At 46.4% G+C, this 23,196-nt stretch overlaps 1 protein-coding gene across 2 annotated transcripts; it reads left to right on the forward strand.

The window, feature by feature from the left end:
* Positions 1-93: 93 nt before the first annotated feature.
* LOC142591073 (sodium-dependent glucose transporter 1A-like) lies at positions 94-22,833 on the forward strand. 2 transcript variants are annotated; one of them, XM_075703439.1, is made up of 4 exons: positions 94-1,214; positions 7,535-7,661; positions 19,318-19,476; positions 20,956-22,833. In XM_075703439.1, the coding sequence occupies exons 1-4, from the start codon at positions 1,143-1,145 to the stop codon at positions 21,999-22,001; spliced, it is 1,404 nt and encodes a 467-aa protein (XP_075559554.1). In that variant the 5' UTR covers positions 94-1,142; the 3' UTR covers positions 22,002-22,833. The 2 variants fall into 2 exon arrangements, with proteins under 2 accessions (XP_075559554.1, XP_075559555.1); XM_075703440.1 differs by having other exon boundaries at positions 1,143-1,221.
* Positions 22,834-23,196: the final 363 nt, after the last annotated feature.

Genomic DNA, 23,196 nt, shown 5'->3' on the forward strand with positions numbered 1-23,196 from the left:
GCACTGGCTTTCCCGTGATAAATTCATGCGTAATGGTTTAAATATTGGGCGTCTGTGCTTAGAGGTCCTGTGTTTGAATTCGGCCGTCGGATATTTTATTCATGTTTATTTAATTATTTATTACTCACTATATTGTTGAAAATGAAGAGTTTACAAAGCCACGAAGCCGTTTGAAGCCAGAAGGGCATAGTTTAGGCAAATCCATGTACTTCCCATAATTCCCATGCTGGCCCTACCGCTCCCCTTCAGCTCCCGTACACATTAGCGCCAGAGTATCTTCTAGTAATTATTGTAAGAAACTCTATGTGGCCAGCAACCTGAAAATATGCTTCGTATAACATCGATTTACACAATGCCTAGGATCTGCACAATTTATTTTTACGCAAAATCTCGCCGGTGGTGTCCAAATCCCTATCTTGCGACGGCTTCCACTGGGTAACGGAAGCACATCTCAAATTCCATGCTTTTGCTCGCTATATGTGCCCGAAGCGAATGCAGAAGCTTGAAACACGTCATGGACGTCGTGTTTTGAACACCACCTATAGGGTAGTAGAAAGAAGGTTACGCGCTTTCTTTTCGTTAATTATATGCAGAAGCCCATCCTTAACCTGGCTCTTGTGTTTGACGAGGGTATGACGTATTTTTACGTAACGGCTTCCTCGATTGCTTGAGTTTACGTGAGGTAGCACAGCGGGAGAATACGAGCAAAGCTTTACGTTTGCTTTTCTTTTTTCTTTTTACCTTCGCAACTGCAGAACTGTATTCAAGTACTTTACGCTGACATAAAGACGCCACTTTCTTTGACTACGCCGGTATCTCTACAAGAAACTTTTTTACAAAAGTGTTCAGATAAAACCTTTAGCTTAGCTTTCATGTGGAATAGCGGCAATCGAACGGTTTTAATTTCGGACATATACAAAAGGGCTGCTATCACCCACGCGCGTAACAGTTCTATCCCGTGACTCAAACTGGCAGCAGGATCAATAAAGCGCTTATCTTTCTATTCTTCAGAGCGAGTTGAGATAAAACATTTTGTCGCAATCACGGAGGCAAGGTTGCCAAAGGCATGGCCGTCTCCACTTCGGCGGACGGCTCCTCGTTGAAGATATCGCTGGAACGAGTGACCGCAAGTCCAGCTGAACATGCCTTCCCGCAGCAAGCTGTGGCTCGATCTGGGACGTACGTGCAACTTGAGCCTCGGAAATCTGGGAATGGTAGGAGGTGCGTTCCTTTGTTGTTCCGGTATATAGGTGACATAAAGGAACTTTTCTCCTTCCGCGAAATGTGCATCGCTTCTGTCGCAACAAAGCAAGAATCTTTACCGCCAGATCTGGTCACTTGTTTAGTGCACTGTGTTTTGTAGAATTGTTCCTGAAAGGTTTTCTGTTAGTTTAGCATCGGTAATCGATATTTTGGCTTGTAGATTAACGCTGGCCTTGCTCTGCAAACAGGACGTATTGAAAACATGTACTAGAATACAAGAGCAGTGAACAGTGCCTACCAGCACGACTTCTCTTTTATAGGTATACGTATACATTACTATTTTCAAGTTGCTTGCCTTTTTACACATTTACAATCTAGCACTCAGGGTCGCACCCCTGTGATTCAATGCGAAGGGAAGGTTTCTTAGCTGCTCCATGCTGTGTCAACGTCCTTAAACGAAACAGCATACTAGGTGAACAGCGAACTCCGGATATCGGACAAAGATAACGAGTCGCTCACTATAGTCCGCCGTGTAACATTGTGTCATGGTAAAGCCCAATTGTAGGAGTCATGAGGACCGCGCAAAGAGCGGAGGAAGGAAGAATCTTAGGCGTAACGTTTAGAGACGGGAAGAGAGCGGTGTGGATCAGAGAACAAACGGGGATAGCCGGTATTCTAATTGGCATTAAGAAAAAAAATGGAGCTGGGTTGGCCATATAATGCGTAGGATGGATGACCGGTGGACCATTAGAGTTACAGAATGGGTGCCGAGGGAAGGTAAACGCAGCCGAGGACGGCAGAAAACTAGGTGGGGTGATGAAAACAGGAAATTTGCAAGCGCAAGTTGGAATCAGTTGGCGCAGCTGGACAGGGGTAATTGGAGATCGCATGCGGAGGTCTTCGTCATTTGCAGTGGACATAAAATAGGCTGCTGCTGCTGCTGCTGCTGCTGCTGCTGCTGCTGCTGCTGCTGCTGCTGCTGCTGCTGCTGCTGCTGCTGCTGCTGCTGCTGATGATGATGATGATGATGATGATGAAAGCCCAGTTTCTCACGACAGCAAAAGGTGTGAGCGCCAGAATAATTCAAAAAAGTGCAGCATGAATAATGTATAATTACGGCCATACAGTAAGATACTCGGAGATTTCTACACAACGTATCAATCTTAAAAAAGTTCAGACCCTGACAAATTCCCCAGAACCTTACCTAAATATAAAGAATAAGTTAAATGAAAAGTTGTGAACAGTTTGTGGTCAATTTTAGATATACACAGTTGGAAAAGCAACATTTTCAGGGCAAAATATTTTCCTGATGTTAATTCTTATCAAAACGTTGGCTATACGGCGTGAAACTGATAACTCAACAGGTTGAACAAATTGACCTTTATCGCTGCAGACTTAATCTTTGTCCGTTTAGAGATTTCATTCATTTAAAGAATTTTGCTCTTTTAAATGAAGGCATATCCGGAAATAACAGTAAGTTTGCAAAAAATTAACTTCTGGGCTTTTACGTGCCAAAACCACTTTCTGATTATGAGGCACGCCGTAGTGGGGGACTCCGGAAATTTCGGCCATCTGGGTGGTTGAACCCGAGGTAAAGAACTGAGGTTCTTGAACGTGCGTCTAATTGGACGGGTGTTATCGCATTTCGACCCCATCGAAATGCGGCTGCCGTGACCGGGATTTGATACCGCGACCTCAGCAGCCCAACACCATAGCCACTGAGCAACAACGGAGGGTTAGTAAGCTAACAATTACAATTTTTACTCCTACAAAATAGCGCACCTAATAATTAATCCCAGTACTGCTGACATAGGTCGACCTCTTCCGTAATTTCAGTAAGAAACAATATTTTGATGACTTCGTGGACCAACGTGGTAAATATAGCTTCTCGCACGCTGCAGATTGTTGGAATTTAAGACAGCGCAAACGAGCAGAGACCGGAAAAAAGTGCAGACACAGCGCTGACTGACAATTAAGGTTTAGTCATCTGAACAGTGTAGGTAATATATACTTGCGCAGTATACCGACGAAAGAAGGACAAATAAAGATAAAACTTTTACGATAAAGGCCTAAAAAACACCGTTGCTATGTGCAACTACAGACAGTGCGCACAATCCAAGTCAAGAAACAACAAAATCGTTCTCTTTGTTTGAAAGAGCAATCGAGGGCTTGCTAACACCTGTGTCCCCTACCCTGGTCATTTACAAGGACTCGGCAATTGCTCGTGTCAGCTGGTCGCGCTGACGTTTCCATTGAAAATTGAATCTATTGACGACCCTTTCTGTGTGAAGAGCTCAACTGAGGTTGCTACCTTCCTCAAAGACAACCAGCCCGTTGTGTACATGAGTTGTGCGTTTGACATTAAAGATGTATATCCTTAATTGCCACACAATGAATTTCTTCTCTGTATGCGCAACTGCTTCAGCATATTCGGTCTTGTTGCTGACTAGAATGTTGCAAGGCCATCAGCTGACGGCTTTATAAAACTGCTGGGCATATACTGCAAACCACAAATGTTTACAAATCACGGTATCTCAGAAAACGTTCAATTTCCGAGCAGCCTTTAACGGTAGTAAGTAAAACCAAACATCACAATGCTGTTCACAAATAAGCGGGGGGGGGGGGGGGCTTTAAATGCCGTTACTAAGCTGCGCTGTGAGGCTGCGCAGATGTTCAGGTTTCTCTCAGATTTCGTGTTCCGTAAAATCGTGTGGCTGACTGTACTTGACGTCGACCTTTGCAACTTGGAATGACCAGGCTTACCTGCAACGACAAGGGGTTAACATAGACTCATGCATAGCCGCCTTATGTTTTACCGATCCTCGACCACCCCACCCAAGAAAGTCTAGAAGAGTTAATAGTTGCAAAGGCCTTCCGCTATGTCAGAAGTTTTTTAGCTCTGTTGGAAACTGATGGCTCTTCTTTTCACGCTTCGATGACTCAAATTTGGGGCATTTTCTGTAACTGTCGTTCGCCGCTTGTTCTTCATTCGGATGTTCCTGAGAATAGATGAATTAGATTCTTAGATTTAGTTTTTACGTTGTGTCCAGGCTAAGTCAGTTGGGCGAACGAACTGCGTGGTGGTCAAGCCTTCATTTCCAATTGAGTCTGCACACTCGAAAATTGTAAAGCAGGTCATTGCGAGGACATGCTACACATACATGGCCTTATGAAAGTTTTGCTATCACAAATTGCAGTAGAGCTTTGACAAGCAAACTGAACGCCTCAGAATGGTTGGTTTACCCAACCATGTATTGACAGTAGTCACCGTGTGTTTGCTGAAGGAAACCAAAGTCAGCTTTGAGATGATGTATAAGGCTTAATGGCGCAAGCCAAAGTGAGTTCTGTGGCGAGCGGTCATGCTCGCGTAGGTGACAAATGGCTAGATAGAAGAAAGTTTGCTGTTATTCTGGATATTCACGGTGTGGCCCACAACATCAAACGAATCGCAGGCAGATACGGTGTAGATTGACGTAATAGTTCTGCGTAAATCCGCAAGGTGGAGAGAAGTAATTAATAAAGAAAAAATCAGGCAGCCACCCGTTCGTAGCAATTACTACAAAGGAACCCCATACGGGTTCCTCGAAAGAAAAGCCTCAGAGTTGAAGAAAAATTCGTACTGGTCCGGGACTCGAACTCGGCGCCACCTTTCTTTCTACTGTATGGATGTCTTTCCACCCGTATGGGTTTCCTGTGTAGCAATTGATACGAACGGGTAGATGTCTTATTTTCCCTTTATTAATTACTTCTCTCCACATTGCGGGTTTCCGCAGAACTACTACGTCAATCACTTGCCTTTGCTTCGTGTTGTCGACAAATTCGACTTCGCCCTGCCATCTGCTAGCCGCCTGATTAGCTCAGATGGTAGAGCGGCTGCCCCGGGAATGCGGTGGTCCCGGATTCGAGTCCCGGACCAGGACGAATTTTTCTTCAACTCTGAGGCTTTTCTTTCGAGGAACCCGTATGGGTTTCCTTTGTAGCAATTGATACGAACAAGTGGATGTCTGATTTTCCCTTTATTAAATACGCTGTATATGTATTTCTCACCGCCACTGACAAGCTGTCTAAATTGTGTAGGCCCGTTAACTCCACTACCAAGGAATGCACGGCCTGCAAGACAGAACAGCGCAGTTACTTTTCCACTTGAACTGAAGGGGTGGTGTATTCACTCCTCTGGTCATGCGGCAAGCGTTAAATCGGCTAAATGGGCCACTGTTTTGATGAGTGGTTAAAGAAACACGTATATAGCGTACCTTCAGCGACATCTGGCGCATTTGGTATTCCCTGCCGTGACTAAGGCAGCATGCCCGAACTTCAACGATGTAGGCTTGTTAAACGTCACTGGGACCAGCTGACACGAGAAATTCCCGAGGCCTTGGAAATGGCCAGGTTAGGTGGCACGTGTGTTAGCAAGCCTTCGGTTACTCAACCAAACGAAAGCACATTTTGTTTCTTGACTTTACTTGGGTTGTGCGCACTCTCTGTGCATGTATACAGCAACTGTGTTCTTTAGAACTTTTATCTCTTTATTTCACCTTATTTCGTCATGGAGAGCGCAAGTATATAATACGCTGTTACGATAAATAAACTTTACTTGTGTGCCTAGGTCGTCGTCTGGTCTCCCGCCATTTTCGCTGTTTTAAGATCCCAAGTACGTTGCACCATCTCGCCCAAGCTTCCACTTCAGTTGTAGATTAATTTGACAGTATTTAAATAATTTCTAAAGACGAAGGGTTGAGACGCAGTGAATATTTAAAATTACAAACTTATTCTTTTTTTTTGCATGAAAATGGAGTCTATAATACCGGTTCAACGTAATTAAAGATCAATAAGCTTTCGATGCTTCTCAATGTTCCTGCATCATTCTTGTATTAACTTAGTGCTTACTACAGATGTTTTAACGTGGGAAAATTTGGGACCTCACTTCTAAGCCACCATTTAAATTCAATGTAAACAGTATATTTTATGGTGCAAATAGGACGTAAACCGAAATTAAATCAGGACAGACTAGGAAAGAGCCTCGTGAGTAAAGAGCGTTTTGAAGTTGGGATAGTGCAAGAGAGAATCTTTAAGTAAAAACAAGACAAGAAGGAACGTCTTGAAGTAGACGCCAGAAGGAAAACAGTGCCTTAAAGTAGGTACAGGACTGAAAAGCACATCTTGAAGCCAGGACAGGATAATAAAGAGTATACAGAAGCAACGCTTTCGGCCATTGTGGAAGACACGACTGCAGTGAAGCGAACAGACCAATCATACTTCAAAGAGTGAATGTGAAAAGGAGCTGCACTAGATCCTTTGACCTTGCCCACAGAGCCATCAGTAAAGATTTGAAGATGACGTGCATATTCAGTCTCAAGATGTTCCAGTACCAGCGAACGCGTTGCCGCCAGAGGAGAACTCCGCTTAGTGCGTACGTGAGGAATTGTCAACGAACAATCGAGGCTCGCGAATGACCAAGGTGGTTTCAACCTCTTAGTTCGACCTCTAGCGTCAAGACCCAGGTAACCAAGAGTATTTACTCTTGGTTGCCCAAGAGTAATCAAGAGCATTTACTCTTGGTTACCCACTCTTGACTGCCCACAACCGGTTCCCGCGCAGGAACCGGTTGTGTAGGAAGGAGGTCTCTCGCCTTCTTTTAAATAGTGAACTGAGGAGTGACCATTTGTAATTGTGAGGTCTGTGTCTGATTATGTGATTTATTTATTTTAAGTGTCGCTACGGTGGAGCAATTGCCGGCAGCAACTGTAAGGCTAATCCCACCAGTAGCCTACAACAACTCAACTCAACTATACAGAAGCAAGGACAGGACAGGAAATAGGGTCTTGAGACAGTGACAGGACTGGAAGAAACGCCATGAAGAATAGTATAGCAAAGAGCGTGTTGAAGTAAGAATAGGAGAGGAAAGAAAGTATTTAAGGCATGGCAGGACAGGAAAGAACGTCTTGAGGTAAAGCAGGACAGCAGAGAGCGTCCTGAAGTAGCGACATGACTGGAACTAGTGCCTTAAAGTAGGGACAGGAAAGGAAAGAGGGTGTCGGAGTAGGGACAGGACAGGAAAGCCTGTGTCGAGGCAATGACAGCGGAGGAAAGAGTGTCTTGAAATCAGGGAAGGAGAGAGTTTCATGAAGCAAGGAAAGAAACGAGCGTCTTGAAGTAACTGCAGGATAAGAAAGAGTGCCTTGACTAGGGATAGAATAGAAAAAAACGCGAAAGTTCTTTTTTTCGCACCATTTCGCACCATAGCAAGTGGAAACCAACCATTCTATAGTAATAATTAGTGAGCAGCATAGTTTGAATGTGCTAATTTTTTTTTTTTGCATTTCTTGCGAAGGGCCTTCTCATCAGCATAAGAGGTGTCGCTTTGCTGGACCTGGCTGAGATATATGGAACAAGTATCGCAAGCATATCCTACCTTATCACCACTTGCGGCGTGGGCAATCTCATCGGCTCTCTACTTGGTATGCTTATGCCTAAGCCGATTTCTTGCCCAGTTATTTTAAGTTTTGGTTTGTGTATTATTTTCAACATGCATACGTTGAAGCGTCTGTCTACGCGTAAGACGGTCAATATTTTTTACATTAAACAAAACTTTGAACACTTATTTTTATTAAAGATAATTACGCTGGTCACATGCAAAACATGAGTTATTTGCGATATGCATGACGCTCTGTGCATGGGCGTAGCCAGGGGGAGGGGGGTTTTATGGGGCTGAAGTCCCTCCCCCAAAATTTTTTTCATGCTGTGATGCACCGCCGTCCAAAACAACCCACGGCGCCGGAAATCATTCTGAATTTTGTGTAGAATATCTATTTCACGCTCGAAAAGACCATTTCGAACTCGCGCTGGATTTTACGGTAACGCCCATGCATCGGGAGTCACATGACGCAAGAAGCCCCATTTGAGCAGGAAGTTTAAAAGGTGTTTTAATGGCGAGCGGGCTCGTCGCGGCATCTCGCGGAGGCCGCCGATTCTATGGAGAGCATGGATTTCAATCCCGAAACTTTATGGATATAAAGTTCTCAAACTTTTGATGCGAAAGGTGCAGGGACATTTCCAAAGTCGTTGCGATAGCAGTTATTATTGCGATAGCAGTTATATGGACACTCCAGGTGCACTCCTGCCATCGCCGTCACCCTCATGTATGCGGCGCACAGACCGCGCGCTGCATGCTGTATGTGCGAGCGAAAGCGTAAGGGGGGTGGCATGGCGAGCCGACGATGGTGGCTCAGTCTTGTGCACGCAAGGCAGAAAAGCGGGGAGGAAGCGCGCCGCCTTCCGTCGCGCGCCGTACATCGAGGGAGTGGAGGGAGGGGAGGGGTGCCTTAGGGTTCTGTGATCTGTGAACCTGTGGTTGCGCAACATGTTTATTTGCCTTGTTTGACGCATCCTATGCAGTGACTTTATCTTAGATGCTAGCGAGCATTGTTTAACTGCGCGAACAAACGAACCACAAAGACAGCGAGGGACAAGGACGGGCGCCCGCCCTTGTCCCTCGCTGTCTTTGTGGTTCGTTTGTTCGCGCAGTTAAACAATGCTCGCTAATATCTACCAACTCACCCAACAACAAGTTCTTCTAAACTATATATCTTAGATGCGTAGATTTATTATTTATAGGTATATTTAAATATCTTGTTGGGAGGTCTTTTGTATATGCACAGTGAACTTCGTTTCCAGTGACATTTTTTTGCCCTTTATCAAGCTGTATCTATGGTATCAAGCTGTATATTCCATGGTATGTTCGCATTTCTAATGTACGAAGGCGACTCAAATGAAAGTGAGTCAACCCACCCCAGCGCAATAATGGTTCGGTTCATTATCTGCGAGGCATGCGCGCAGCACACAGGCATCTCTCATTTACTAAATTTACTAAAGCGTTGGAGCAGACTGTTCAAAGAAGGACGTGAAAGTTACAAAGACGATCCAAGACCAGGCCAAAGCCACCGCGCAATCACCCCCAACACAACTGCAAAGATTGATGAACTGATTAGACAAGAATGGGGGATAAGCATTGATGAACTGGCACAGCGTGTAAACATCAATCACGGTTCGGTTAACACCATAATTCATGACCATTTCGGTTATCGGCTCTTGTTTGCGCAATGAATGCCAAAGATTTTGAACCACCGCTAGAAGACGGAGAGGTGCGGCTCTGCCTTGACTCACCTGATCCAATATCAAAATGAGCGTGACGACTTCTTACCTGCAATTGCGATCGGGAACAAATCATGGTGCCACAACTATGAGCCTCAAACGCGACGGCAAAGCTTAAATTGAAACATTTGAATTCACCACACCCAAAGAAAGCAAAGGCTGCCATTTCCGCCGGAAAGATGTTGACTTTCTTTTTGCGATCGTCAGGAGCCATTACTGATCAAATTTGCTAAACATGGAGCGATAATCAATCGTTTCCGGCATTGTGAAACGCCGGATCGGCTTCGTGTCGCAATTAAGAACAAATGAAGCGGAAAATTCATGAATGGGGCATTTTGGGGCAATTGAAGAAAACAGCTCAAGGGAACCAGATTCGTGTCGGACGATTACGTGAAAGAGTCAGTTCCAGACTTTTTGAAGCTGGAATCCAAGGAGTTTTATGAGACGGGAATCATGTGACTCGCTAGTCAGTGGAACAAATGTGTAAATGCTCATGGAGACTACTTTTAAATGAAGTATCTCGTTTATCATAAATTCGCATATTCTCACTTTGATTTGACTCGCCCTCGTGTATCCTCCAGAACTCCTGCTTTCTATATCTGCTCTCTGCTGCGACTATAGTTTCGGTGCAATTGCTCACAATACACGACCGGTGACAGCTGCTGCTGCGCTATACATTGGAACAAAGGACAGCGTCCTTTCTCTCAGGCTGTTGCATATGTACAAAAATGTAGACAAGGTTGTTGAATGACAAAGTTTCATTAAAACACCTGTCCTCAACTTGTTCATTTCACATCCTTTACATTTTACATACCAGCGGCATGCACTTCTTTGCTGATTTCTAGCTGATATAGTTCTAAAGTTCGTGTGATATTTTCTTTACTTATTAAATAGACGAAAAACAAGGAAACATTGATATCAGTTATTTCGGGCACAGTTCTTGGGACACATGAGTAGATACTTTTATGAAAAAATACATATTTTACTTGTCTTGACAGTGCGTAGCGTTTAGGAATTTCTTAGCAGCATTTTTGGCAATGGCAATGCAGTTATTATTAATGTATTTGATCCTCTGACAAATTTTATAAGCAGGAGGTTGAGCTGCAACGTAATCCCCCCCCCCCCCGCTCCGTACGAAATTTCTGGCTACGCCCCTGGCTTCGTGATAGTGTCTCACGGGCGCGATAAAAGCACGGATCAGCTCGCTGCTAGCAAGGAAACAGGGCAGAGAATAGGTACACCTTGTTCCTTTATGCTCGTAATCCATCTACTGTGTTCTAGGAGTAATCATTTCTTGAAAAAAATTCCGCTGGAGCCCATCTACCGACGAATGTCGACAGTAATACGATTAGCAGTGAAGCAGTGTAGTGACACACCGCACTGCCAACGCCTAAACGAGCGAAGCATGAGGCGCGTATGCAGCCGGGCTTCTTTCTTCCCACTGGACACAGTGCGCCATCTAGCGGCGCCGCTATGAAGTCCAAGCATGGCGCATCTGTGAATATATATTCAGATAAGGCGTGTGTTAGATTCCGTCCAGCACCGGATAAATTTTAAGGATCTTTATTGTTATTGAATCTCCCGAAAGGTCGGAGCTTCTCCTATACCGCCCCACACTCCGTGGACGCCCCCAACGGGGCTCCACGAATAAACGCCAATACGAGGAAATAGAGCTCAACCTGAGGGATGGCAGACCCATACCCGTGGTCCCTAGCATCCGCGTTCTTGGTATGACCATAGAAGCCAAAGGAGCTAACTCTACGGCTATCTCCAAGATCGTTCGACAGACCGCTAATACATCCAGACTGCTGAAATGAGTGACCAATAGACGAGGCCGTATGAATGAAGAAAGCCTCATCCGCCTTGTCCAATCCTTTATCATCTGTCACATTACTTACGTAGCGCCCTTTTTCAACTGGTAGAAAGTTGAAAAGACTAAACTGGACATCATCATCAAATGAGCCTATAAGCAGGCCTTAGGATTACCCAACCACACCAGCACCGAACTTCTGCTACAATTAGGTATCCACAACACGCTAGACGAGTTAATCGAAGCCCAACGTCGATCTCAACTAGAGCGGCTTACCCTCACGGAAACGGGCCGCAGCATTCTAACCAAGCTTGATATCACCTACCACCGTCAACATGGAGACAAACACCGAATACTACGCGACATGAAGCAATGGATACACGCCTACCCTACTCCGACAAACATGCACCCAGACCACAACAAAGAACGCAGGAAGGCACGAGCTACCTCCCTCATCAAAGCTTATGCCAACACCGCGGGCGTTACCTTCGTCGACGCAGCTGAGTAACAAGATGGACGGCGCTTTGCGGCGGTTACCCCAGCAGGCGGCTTGCTCCGACATGCTGCCAACATCGTTATTCAAAATGCCGAGACGGCCGAGGAAGTGGCCATCGCCCTGGCCACTCTTGACCCAGCGTGTCACACCATACTGAGCGATTCTCGCACAGCAATCAACAACTACATCAAGGGTCGTATTTCTCAGCAATCACTCCATATCTTACAACAAGCCCCGCATTCGTCTGAAAATCAAATCACCGTCTTCTGGATCCCAGCACACGCCGGCGTTGTCCACCTGCACCTCACCAACCTCAACAAGGTTACACACTCCGTAGCACGAGGACTAGTGAACCATGCCGGAGACGGTGCAGGTGCACACGCAGGACGCGACCACCTTACAAGATACAACGACCTTGTGAAGTCATTTTACCTCGCAAGAAGAACCTTCCCCACTCCTCACCGCAAGTTAAATAGAGCACAGGCAACCACCCTTCGCCTGTTACAGACCAATACATACCCCTCCCTCACACGCTACCACACCATATACCCCGACATCTACCCGAGCCAGACGTGCAAGGTCTGTAAAGGTGAATCAGCAACACTCCCCCACATGCTATGGGAGTGCAAACATCAATACCCAGACCTTAATCCCGTGACCCTCTTGTCGAGATGGCACGCCGCCCTGCGCAGCTCCCATCTAGACGACCAACTCTGGGCGACTCAGCAGGCCTAGGAAGCGGCGAAGAGGCAAGACCTCGCGTCCCATCGTGGGAGGCCTAGCCCCAGCCGACTGAACTGCTGATGCTCATTAAAGTTCACTCTCTCTCTTTATTGTTATTGAAGAGCGACTCACACTGCAGCACATGCCCATTGACCCAAGTTCGTGTGAAAGAGGTTCATTGAACAGTGGCACAAGCCCCAGTGTCATAAAACCAGTGATCAAAGTTGGTTGGTCCGACGGTTGGTTTTGAAACGTGTTAACTCGTCACAGCAACGCAATGCGAACCCCATGGACTATGCCCAGTGATCGACGTTGACGAAAAAACGGCTGGACGCTGCTAGAGTTGTAGCGGATATATAGCCCGCGGAAAGTGCTTGAAGTACCCTAAGAACTCTAATCGCAATAAATGTTTGATCCGAGTCCAGTGTTGCACAATTGTGTCGAGGGACGGTTCACTGTCCCGAATGCTTTTGCCCAATGACTTGGAAGACGCTATCGCACTTCCCGAGCCCCTTTTGCGTTCTGTGCGCTAGACAGAAATAGTGGTAAAAAAGTGTGTCCGCCAGTGAGTTAAAAAGATTCAGTTACCTTTAAGTTCTGTTTTATTAGCGTGGGCCCCATCGTGCCACGCTACGTACATTACTACGGTGGTGAGACGCCATGTATACCCTACCAACCCACTCGACAATACTGCAAGATATGCCAAAATCAAGGACATAGGACGGATGTCTGTCCAACACCAACTGTCAAGGCTTGTGCGAAATGTGGCCTCCGCGACCCACCAGCGGACCATGAGTGTGAGCCCAAGTGTGCCCTGTGCGGGGGAGCTCATCCTACAGCGGCACAAGAGTGCACCAAAAAACTGAAGCGCGTCCCGCAAAGGGGAAGACAGCGCATGAGACAACGTAACCACGTGACAGGGACCCCCAAGAAGAGGTGGCTCAGTTCGGATCGAGAGAACTCTGACTCGCGGGAGAGATCCCGCTCGCGTACCAGGTCGACCTCCCGAGGCCGATCCAACTCTCAGGGCAGAAAACAAGAGGAGAAGCAAAGCACCAACCATCAGAAGAACAAGAAACAATGTCCGAAGAATGAAGGCGACAAAAACAAGGTAAGCTGGTCAGCAATAGCCTCCCAACCCACACCTCAAACAACTGCACAGATAACGCGCCTAGAACGAGAGCTGGAACTCATGAGAGTTCGCTTAGGCGACCTAGAGCGTGAGAATGCGATACTAAAGCAAATGCAGTCGCAGCAACAGAACACACAGGCTAAACCGGACCAGTCAGAGCAAGCTTCGCGGCAAGCTGTACCAGCACCCCAAAAGCGCCCTAGATTACAGTCGGTCGAAACACTCCAGACACGAATCCAAGAGACTTTCCAACAACTGTTACCATCATTAGCAGAACAGATAACCCAACAGGTGTCAGTCCAAATAACACAACAACTAACGCAACAAATGTCTGAGTTTGAAGTGAAGTCCGACAAAAAACTCCAGGCTCTGCAAATTGAAATCATGAAAACGGTGCGTAAGCAAATTACCGGAGCTAACATTAGAGAGAGAGCCGAGAAGCCATACGCCAGACCAGGGCTAGTAGCCATTGCACAGGAAAGCAACCATGCCTAAACATCAACCAACTATTACGGAAAATTGCGAAATCTGGCAGTGGAACTGTCGTGGATACCGACGGAAAAGGGGACTTTTGACACAGCTGGTGAGCTCACAGAGTGAGCCACCAGCTGTCATAGCCCTTCAGGAAGTCGGATCCCCTCCAAACCTTCAGGGATACGAGGTGTACACACACCCGGATTCGGAGAAAGAAATAGCTACTTTGGTAGCGAAATCGATCACCGCAATCAAACATGATCCTTTTACTGACACGGATATTAAGCATTTATTAATAGAAATCATATATAAAGGCCTGAACAAAAAGAGTGCCTTTATACTAAACATTTATAGTCCACCAAGCCAGAGAAATACAAAGTTTGACAGCCTCCTCCAGGAAACTGCCCGCCTGGTAAAGGGAAGACCACTCGTGATAGTAGGTGATTTCAATGCCAAAGATCCTAGTTGGGGATACCCAAAACAGGACGCTAAGGGCAGAAACATTCTAGAACAAACGGAACAACTCGACATGACAATTATAACGGATCCTGCAGTGCCCACTAGACAGGGCAACAGTGTGAGCATGGACAACAGCCCTGACCTCACGATAGTGCAGAATTGTGAAGATGCGCAATGGATAAACACCCTAAACGATTTAGGCAGCGACCATTACATCATCAGCACCACAATTCGGACTGGGAAAATCAAACGACACATAGGAATAGCCAAAATTACCGACTGGGTGAAATACCGCCGGATGCAAAGCCAACAAAGCACCACAATCGATGATTTAAGTAAGTGGTGTGAAAATTTAAGAACACAAAAGGATAAAGTCACAAAAAACTAGCCCGCACATGTGATATACCTGAGATAGACCCTCACTTACTGCATCTCTGGGAGGCACGCAGAGGACTAACAAAAAGATTGAAGCGACAGTCACAGAACCGGAAGCTAAAAGTACGCATTGCAGAAATCACCCGCAAAGCGGAGGAGTACGCAACGCAACTAGCTACGTCCAATTGGGAACGCTTCTGTGACTCCCTTAATGGCACACTGAGTACCGCAAAAACTTGGCGCATACTAAGAGCAATTATGGAACCAACCAAAACCAAGAACGAGGGCTGTAAAGCGGTGGAACGGCTAATCCATACGTACCCAGGGACAGAACAAGAACTCAAAGAAGAATTATATAACAAGTGCTTCGGAACAGACCCATCTCCCGCACCCTGTGAGAGGAAATACGGGGGAGCGCCTCACCCTGAACTCGATGAACCCATCTCCATCGAAGAAGTTAGAGCTGCCATAGCGAAAATGACCCGAAACACAGCGGCAGGCAAAGACCAGATAACTAACTCCATGATTAGAAACCTAAGCGATGAGGCTTTACAGGCGTATACTACCTTTATTAATGAACATTGGCAACAGGGTACTTTTCCAAGGGAGTGGAAGCACGCTCAAATAGTTTTAATTCCCAAGCCTGGCAAGAAATTAGCAATTAGTAACCTTAGACCAATCTCCCTAACTTCCTGTCTGGGGAAACGATTTGAAAGAATTGTGAATTCTAGATTACAAAACTACTTAGAGGACAATGAAATCATTCCAGACACTATGTTTGGATTCAGACCCAAGCTCTCAACTCAAGACATCCTCCTACAGTTGAAGGAAGAAGTCCTAACAAATATACCAAGATCAAGCGAACACGTTGTCATGGCCATCGACATAAAGGGCGCTTTTGATAACGTAAGCCATCAAGGAATACTCGATGGCCTGGCTGAAACAAACTGCGGAGAGCGGATATACAACTATGTTCGCAGCTTTTTAAACCAACGAACCGCTGAGATTAAATTTGGCGCAGTAGAAATCAAGACCTTCAAGGCACCCAACAAGGGCACTCCCCAGGGCGCAGTGATCTCGCCAACGCTATTTAACGTGGCGATGATAGGCCTTGCAAGGAAACTACAAGCCATCCCAGGTATCCAGCACGCCCTATATGCGGATGATATTACAGTCTGGTGTGTCACCGGGTCGCTACGTGAAAAAGAAGAACGATTACAAGCAGCTGCCTGTGAAATCGAGACATACGTGCGAGCCAGAGGGCTGCAATGCGCGTCAGAGAAATCTGAGATTATACGAGTCTGGAGAGGGAAAGGGAATCGTAACGTCCCGACGGACCCTGCCCTTAAACTGGAAATCAGACTTGGCAATGATGCAATACCTGAGAAGACCACAATCCGGGTACTGGGCATGTGGCTACAATCAAATCAACACTGTCAACAAGGGCTTAACCTCATCAAGACGGCAACACAACAAGTCTCAAGAATGATAAAGCGGGTAGCCACTAAAAGGACGGGGATGAAGGAATCAGACACCCTTCACCTAATCAGAAGTCTGGTGGTTAGCCGCTTCATTTACAGCTTGCTGTATTACGAGCTAACGAAAACAGAGAGGGATGCGATCAATTCGTGCTTACGGAAAGCATACAAGATCGCCCTACAAGTTCCGCAATGCGCCTCAACCGAAAAGCTCATGTCTCTTGGAATTCATAATACATTCGAAGAACTGGCAGAAGCTCAACTGATAACTCAAAGAAACAGACTTGCACAAACGACCGCGGGTAGGAAACTCCTTGGCAGACTCGGGTATCACGAGTTCCTAGAAAAACACAACCAAGCTAAACCCATCCCCACAATAGTCAGAAACAGCATCAAAGTGGCGCCAATACCCAGAAATATGGACCCAACTCTACATGCAGGCAGAAGAGAAGCCAGAGCTGCATACATTGAGAAAACGCACGGCGACAAACCAAACTCCCGCTTCGTGGACGCGGCAAGATACCCAGGCAGGCAGAAAAGAACGGTAGCTGCTGTCACTGACTATTTGGGCAGAGAAATCATTAGCGCCTCCACTCGCAACACCACTATCGTGGAAGCAGAAGAAATCGCAATAGCCCTTGCTATCAAAGCGACGGAACCAATCCAACAACAAATAACCATCCTATCAGACTCTCAAGCGGCATGCAGAAGCTACCTCAGGGGACAAGTATGCACCGCAGCCTATAGGATTCTACGAGATATAAAACCCCGAGCCAGATTTCACCTTTTATGGGTACCCAGTCATGAGGGAATCAAGGGAAACGAAGAGGCTGACAGAGTAGCTCGTGCGCATGCTACACACCACGGGTGCTCACAGGACACCTCTGAAGACCTGATCCCGATTGACCAGAACTACTCTGCAATTTTAAACTACCACAGAGGAAATAGAATGAAACTACCACCCCCATATAAAAACCTCAGTAAGGAAGAACAGGTTATATGGAGAAAGCTGCAAACGTATACATATAACAACCTGCACATTCTCCATAAAATCCACCCTGAAAGATATGCGGACACATGCCCATGGTGTGGAGCCACGCCAACCTTAGACCACATCTCATGGGCATGCACGGCATATACACAAAAGACAAACACAGAAATTACGGATCATACACAATGGGAGGCGGCGCTGTCCAGCTCACAGGAAGAGGTCCAAAGGGCCATCATCCGACAAGCGAAACAGCGTGCGGAAGCCAGTGGGGCCCTTGTCTAGGGGCTCCAACCATTGAGCGTTTTATTCTTCAGTAAAGTTGTTCTATCTATCTCACAATACCGTGATCGACCACAATACTAACGCCAGAAGTTGCGCCAGTTGGACTCACGCTTTCTTCCTGTAGCTAAAGTACTTGAGCCGTACTCGTACCACGTTAAACAAACAGCAACCTAATAATTATTTGTTTTGATTAACGTTTGCCACTTTTGTTGCGCACTACACTTACACCGAATGTTTGCTCCTAGCTTTCTTCGTTAGTAAACCAAATGTTTGTGTGCGGACGAGTGTGTTCGCCATGTATCCAACTTTGTACCGTAGTGTTCTTTCCCTCGTGAACCATGTATTCTGCTATCCCTTTTTTTCAATTGAATAAGTGCATTTATTGCAGTGTTATGAACTTCCATTCCTTTACGGGGGGGGATATTATTATTAGACGCCTCTCTTGTTGGCTTTCTTTTTTTTCTTGGTATCGATTTCCTGTTCTTCCGTAAGCTTTGTGTCTCTGTTGTACCTACGCACGACTGCGTTAAAATGAAAAAAATTGTAGCGTTCATTTCTTCAATGTGTTTTGGGCTGACTGATTCTAATATAGCTTACCTTTCCATTTGACTAAACGTATTTAACATAAACAAAAATCAACCAAAGTATTTATCTTCTGACACTTCAGGACTGGAGTTGACCGCGAACATATGCCCATTTTACAAGCTATGCACAGCTCGTAAGGCTTACAGCACATGCTTAACTTATTTTCATACCCTGGACCCTAATTTACAGCTCCGTATTCCGCCCGAGCTTCCACGACGTAACTGCACCCTTCTAGTCCGTCTATGGCTAGGAGTAGCATTTTCAAATGCGTACTCCTTTCTTATCGGAATGGCCAACAGCCCACTTTGTGACTTCTACGGGCGCGATGGAACAATCACGCATCTTCTTTATGAGTGCCCTCATTTCAACCCGCAAAGGGCCGTCCTCTCAGCCACCCTAGACAAACTGGACAAGTGGCCAATGACAGAAAGCAACATCCTCTGAAACTGGCCTACGCGAAGGTCAGAGTGATCCGCTATGAAGGCGCTGCTGCAGTATTTAAAAGACACGGGACTTTCTGACAAATTGTGACTGTACACTGTGTGACGTAGGATTGTACGGTGACACTGGGAGTGCCTTTGTAGGCTGCCTAACAGTGCCCACAGAAACAGTTCGTGTGTAAGATCAGCGCGATCCGCTATGAAGGCGCTGCTGCAGTATTTAAAAGACACGGAACTTTCTGACAAATTGTGACTGTACACTGTGTGACGTAGGATTGTACGGTGACACTGGGAGTGCCTTTGTAGGCTGCCTAACAGTGCCCACAGAAACAGTTCGTGTGTAAGATCAGCGCGATCCGCTATGAAGGCGCTGCTGCAGTATTTAAAAGACACGGAACTTTCTGACAAATTGTGACTGTACACTGTGTGACGTAGGATTGTACGGTGACACTGGGAGCGCCTTTGTAGGCTGCCTAACAGTGCCCACAGAAACAGTTCGTGTGCATCGTGTCTAGGTGTGTGTGTAAGTATTTAAATTTTTTTATCCTTTTCTCTCTTTCACCTATCGCATCCCCTCCCCCAGTACAGGGTAGCCAACCGGAGATAATCTATGGTTAACGTCCCTGCCTTTCCTTTATCTTTCTCTCTGACTTTACTTATAGTTTAATCGTGCAATGTTCTTCGTTTCATTGTTGTCTTTTTATTTGCTCGTTCATAGGAGGCAAGCTACACGACACGTACAACACGCAGTTGGTCTCGATCATGGCAATGGCAGCGACCTGCGTCACAGCGATCATTATTCCACTCAGCGGCATCCTAGCAATGGCACATGTTACCATGTTTCTTTGTGGACTGAGCGTAGCTGCGTTTGCCGCTGGTGAGCATGAGAAAAATGTGGGCGGGAAATGCCGAGCTCACAGGTTTCATATAAGCGCGCTCTAAAAACAATTTTCGCGCCAGTTGGCAACTCTTTTCACGGAAGTAACCGATAATCTTCTTTTTTCCATCTGTCTCACTTCCCCTATATTCTCAAATGAAGTACGTTCCCTCAGATCAGGCGCATGCAGAGTAACCGCTCCCCGTCTGGTAGTAGCAGTTTAATATGCAAAAATCAGTTGTGTACGCAACAAGCAAATGGAGTTGAATGTGCAGCAAAGAGTTATGCCAGTGAAACTTATTGCCAGCATTCCCTCTGTACTCATGCCAAGATATGCTAAGAATAGCAATGTATTTTTGTGGTTACTGTCGTTTTCTCTAAAAAATAAATTCTGTAGTGAAGGAAGACGATGGAAAGGGAAAGCTGGTTAGACATTTCATTTCGTTATAGCAGCCCACCGCGCGAAAACGTCAAAGAACTCGTGGTGAAGTGAATAATGGATCGCACATCGCCGTACATTGTACGCCGATCACATCGACTTCGGTTCGCAATGTCTGTGTGCATAGTTAGAGAAACCTAACAATATGTTTAAAGGTACGTGATAACTACATTTCGGCGATGGCGTTGTTCTGCTAAGCACAAGGTCGCGGTTTCGGTTCCCGGCAGCGGCGGCGTCATCCCGATGGTGTCGGTATGCAAAAACACTTATTAACGCGATAGCGTTAAGGAGCTCGTGTCGCAGAAAAGCCGGTGTCGTCGGCGTCGGTGTCGGTGTCGGCGTCGGCGTCCGCGGCGTTGGCCGTGAGCGATAAATCACTGCAGGCACTTCATAAATAAAAAGCAACTTCCAAGATGGGCTGGGTGGGAATCGAACCAGGGTCTCCGGAGTGTGAGACGGAGACGTTACCACTGTACAAGGACCACTGAGCCACGAGTTCGATGCTTCAAAGCGCTACAAAAGCGCCTCTAGTGAACGCGGTGTTGCCTTAGAAACGAGCTGTTTCTAAGGCTCAGGCGTGCGTCGCTTGCTCAGGCGCACATTTCGTTGTCGCGCCGAACGCTGCGTTGCTCGACGCTCACCGCGTCCGATGCGGGGCGCGTAGTCGCTGCGCCGTAGCCCATTGTCTTACACCCCTTGGTGGGTCAACGGGAACGCTGTCGCGTTCCACTCTTGAAGGCGAAGCTTAAGCGTCCTCCAATTTTTTATTGAAGTTAACACCACGAAATCCCAGGCTAACATTCTCAATTAGACCGGAGCCCACCACTGCGGCGTCTCTCATAATTCATTGGACAGTTTTGCGATCTTGTTCCATTGAGAAAGTATACTACTGTTGCTGCCCCAAGTGTCACAGTAGTACCCATAACGAATTGTCATTGTCTTTGATTGTGATGGTGTATGAAGATGTAGACCTCTAAATAGAATGCAATAACCTTCATGTCGATACCAGGACACCAAACTCTTGTGTCCTTTGGGTGCAGGTACGAACGTCTGGATCATGAGGATGTGGACAGAGAACAGCAGCCCGGCGCTGCAACTCTTCCACTTGGCCTTCGGTATCGGCGGTCTCCTGGGTCCGTTCATCGCGCGGCCTTTCCAGTCCAACAGCGACGGCGGCAGCGCGACCGCACCAAACACTACCGACAACGTATACGTGACCCAGAACCACATCGCTAACCCACCCGTCGACCTGGTAGAGCTGGCCAATAGCTCCGTCGCTCAAAATGGCACGAGCGAGTCGAGCGTGTACTACGCATTCGGCGTCGTCGGTGCATTTTATTTGGTTCTGACTGTTTCTATGATCGTCCTTTACATTATAGACAATGCGGACTTCAAACCTGCAGTACCTGAAGGCGAGGGCTTCACGCCAGCTGAAGAACCGCATTGCCCTGCCCGCTTCACCCGAATCGTTCTGGCAATAATGTGCGCCTACATAGGTATTTACGTAGCACTCGAGTGTACCACGTCCCAGATGGTGGCCTCGTTCGCAGTCAAGAGCCAGCTCCACTTCTCGAAGTCGTTGGCTTCTCGCGTCGAATCCGTGTTCTTCTTCTCCTTCGCCGCTAGCCGCCTCACCGCGAGCCTGCTTACAATCAAAATTTCCCCATTCTGGATCCTAGTTGCAGCGCACGTCATTCTCCTACCCACGGCCGTGACGCTCACTCTACTGGGTTACAGCAGGTCCACGGTCCTCTGGCTCTCCAGCGCCCTCTTTGGTGTCGGAAAAGGACCGATCTACGCCGCTTTAATATCCTGGACGTCCGGGCACATAAGTCTAAACAACAAGATGATGTCTCTAGCTGCTGTCACCGAAGGCATCGGATCAATGACCGCACCAGTTATTGTAGGCCAATTTCTGGACAGTGACCCTAACGTGTTCCTTTATGTCTGTCTTACGACTGTTGCGTTGTGTGCGGTTACTTTCGCTTCTATGTACCTCTACGTAAGAAGAGCGCCACGTCGCAGCGATGACAAGAAACTGCTAGTAAACGAAGCTGATAGCGAGCATAACGACAGGTTTCAATAGGCCTTGGAGGATTTGCCTCAACATCTGTTATCATACCGCGACCTAAAGTGAACAACGAGTCGACCTTAATTTTCGCATCGAATCGGCAAAGCAGTTCTGAAACGACAATATATGACAGCCTTGTAACGTTCGTTGCAAGCTATTCAGCAGATATTTTAGCAGAAAGTGACGCGAACATCCCCGCAATACCGCAATCCTAGAAGACTCTGCAACCATTTATAGACTTGCATTCACGTATGCGTGCGACTAGTGCTCTTCCTCTCCCCATCCGTCTTTTTATCCCTATATCTCGTTTGCTCTGTGTAGGGCAGCAAACTGCACGTTCGTCTGGTTAACCTCCCCATCTTTCTTTTCTTTATCCCCATGCCTCTTGCTCTTTAGCGCCAGTATAGCGTTTGTGTAAATAAAATGTAAATAAAAGCGTTGCTAGTGCGAGAAGGGAAGATCTTCGGGCCGTAACTACATTTGCACTTCGCCCTTATTTTCTTTCCAGTCCAAGATGATCTTATCAGAGCTGGCTGTAATGCTGCGGTGGTAAGTAAAGGTATACAACCTAAGAAGTCTTATAAACGTTAGCCTCTCATAATAATAACCAATTTTCAACAAAACGTCCTCATTTTTCACGCCTGCCACTCAACCTTTTCCAGCGCGTCACTCTAACCCTAATGAAATTGCTATGTGCTCATCGAAAGGTAACGATACACGCACAAGCCCTCTCCGCCTCACCAACCAACCAACATTCACAGATTTGGAATACGTTCCAGTTTTGTCAATTAAAATGTTATGTAATAAAAACAATGGCTCGCATGTTCTTACAAGCTCGAAAAGTAAATTCCTCGCTCAACACAGCGTCATGCGTTGACATTTTCATTTCACTTTTTCCTAGCTTCGAAATGTATTTTTTTTATCACCAGCCATGAAAGATGTTCTGCCGCTTTCGTTCAGCCTGAGTGAAGTTATAAGCTGAATATGACATCCTCCACCGTAACTAAATATATGCCTATATAAGTTTGCCACATTCAAGTGTTAACAATATAGCATGCACAATTAATGTTAAACCTTTATCGTACCGCGTAGCAGAATGTGCAACGAGTTTGTATCAGGTTGTCTAATCTTTCAGTGCATTCTAAGTAATGCTTCGAACACTGGCAGTAGAGATAAACTGGCTTTTTCGCCAATAATATATTTACACGAA

The sequence above is a fragment of the Dermacentor variabilis genome, chromosome 8, assembly GCF_050947875.1.
Source record: "Dermacentor variabilis isolate Ectoservices chromosome 8, ASM5094787v1, whole genome shotgun sequence".
Lineage (NCBI taxonomy): Eukaryota > Metazoa > Arthropoda > Arachnida > Ixodida > Ixodidae > Dermacentor > Dermacentor variabilis.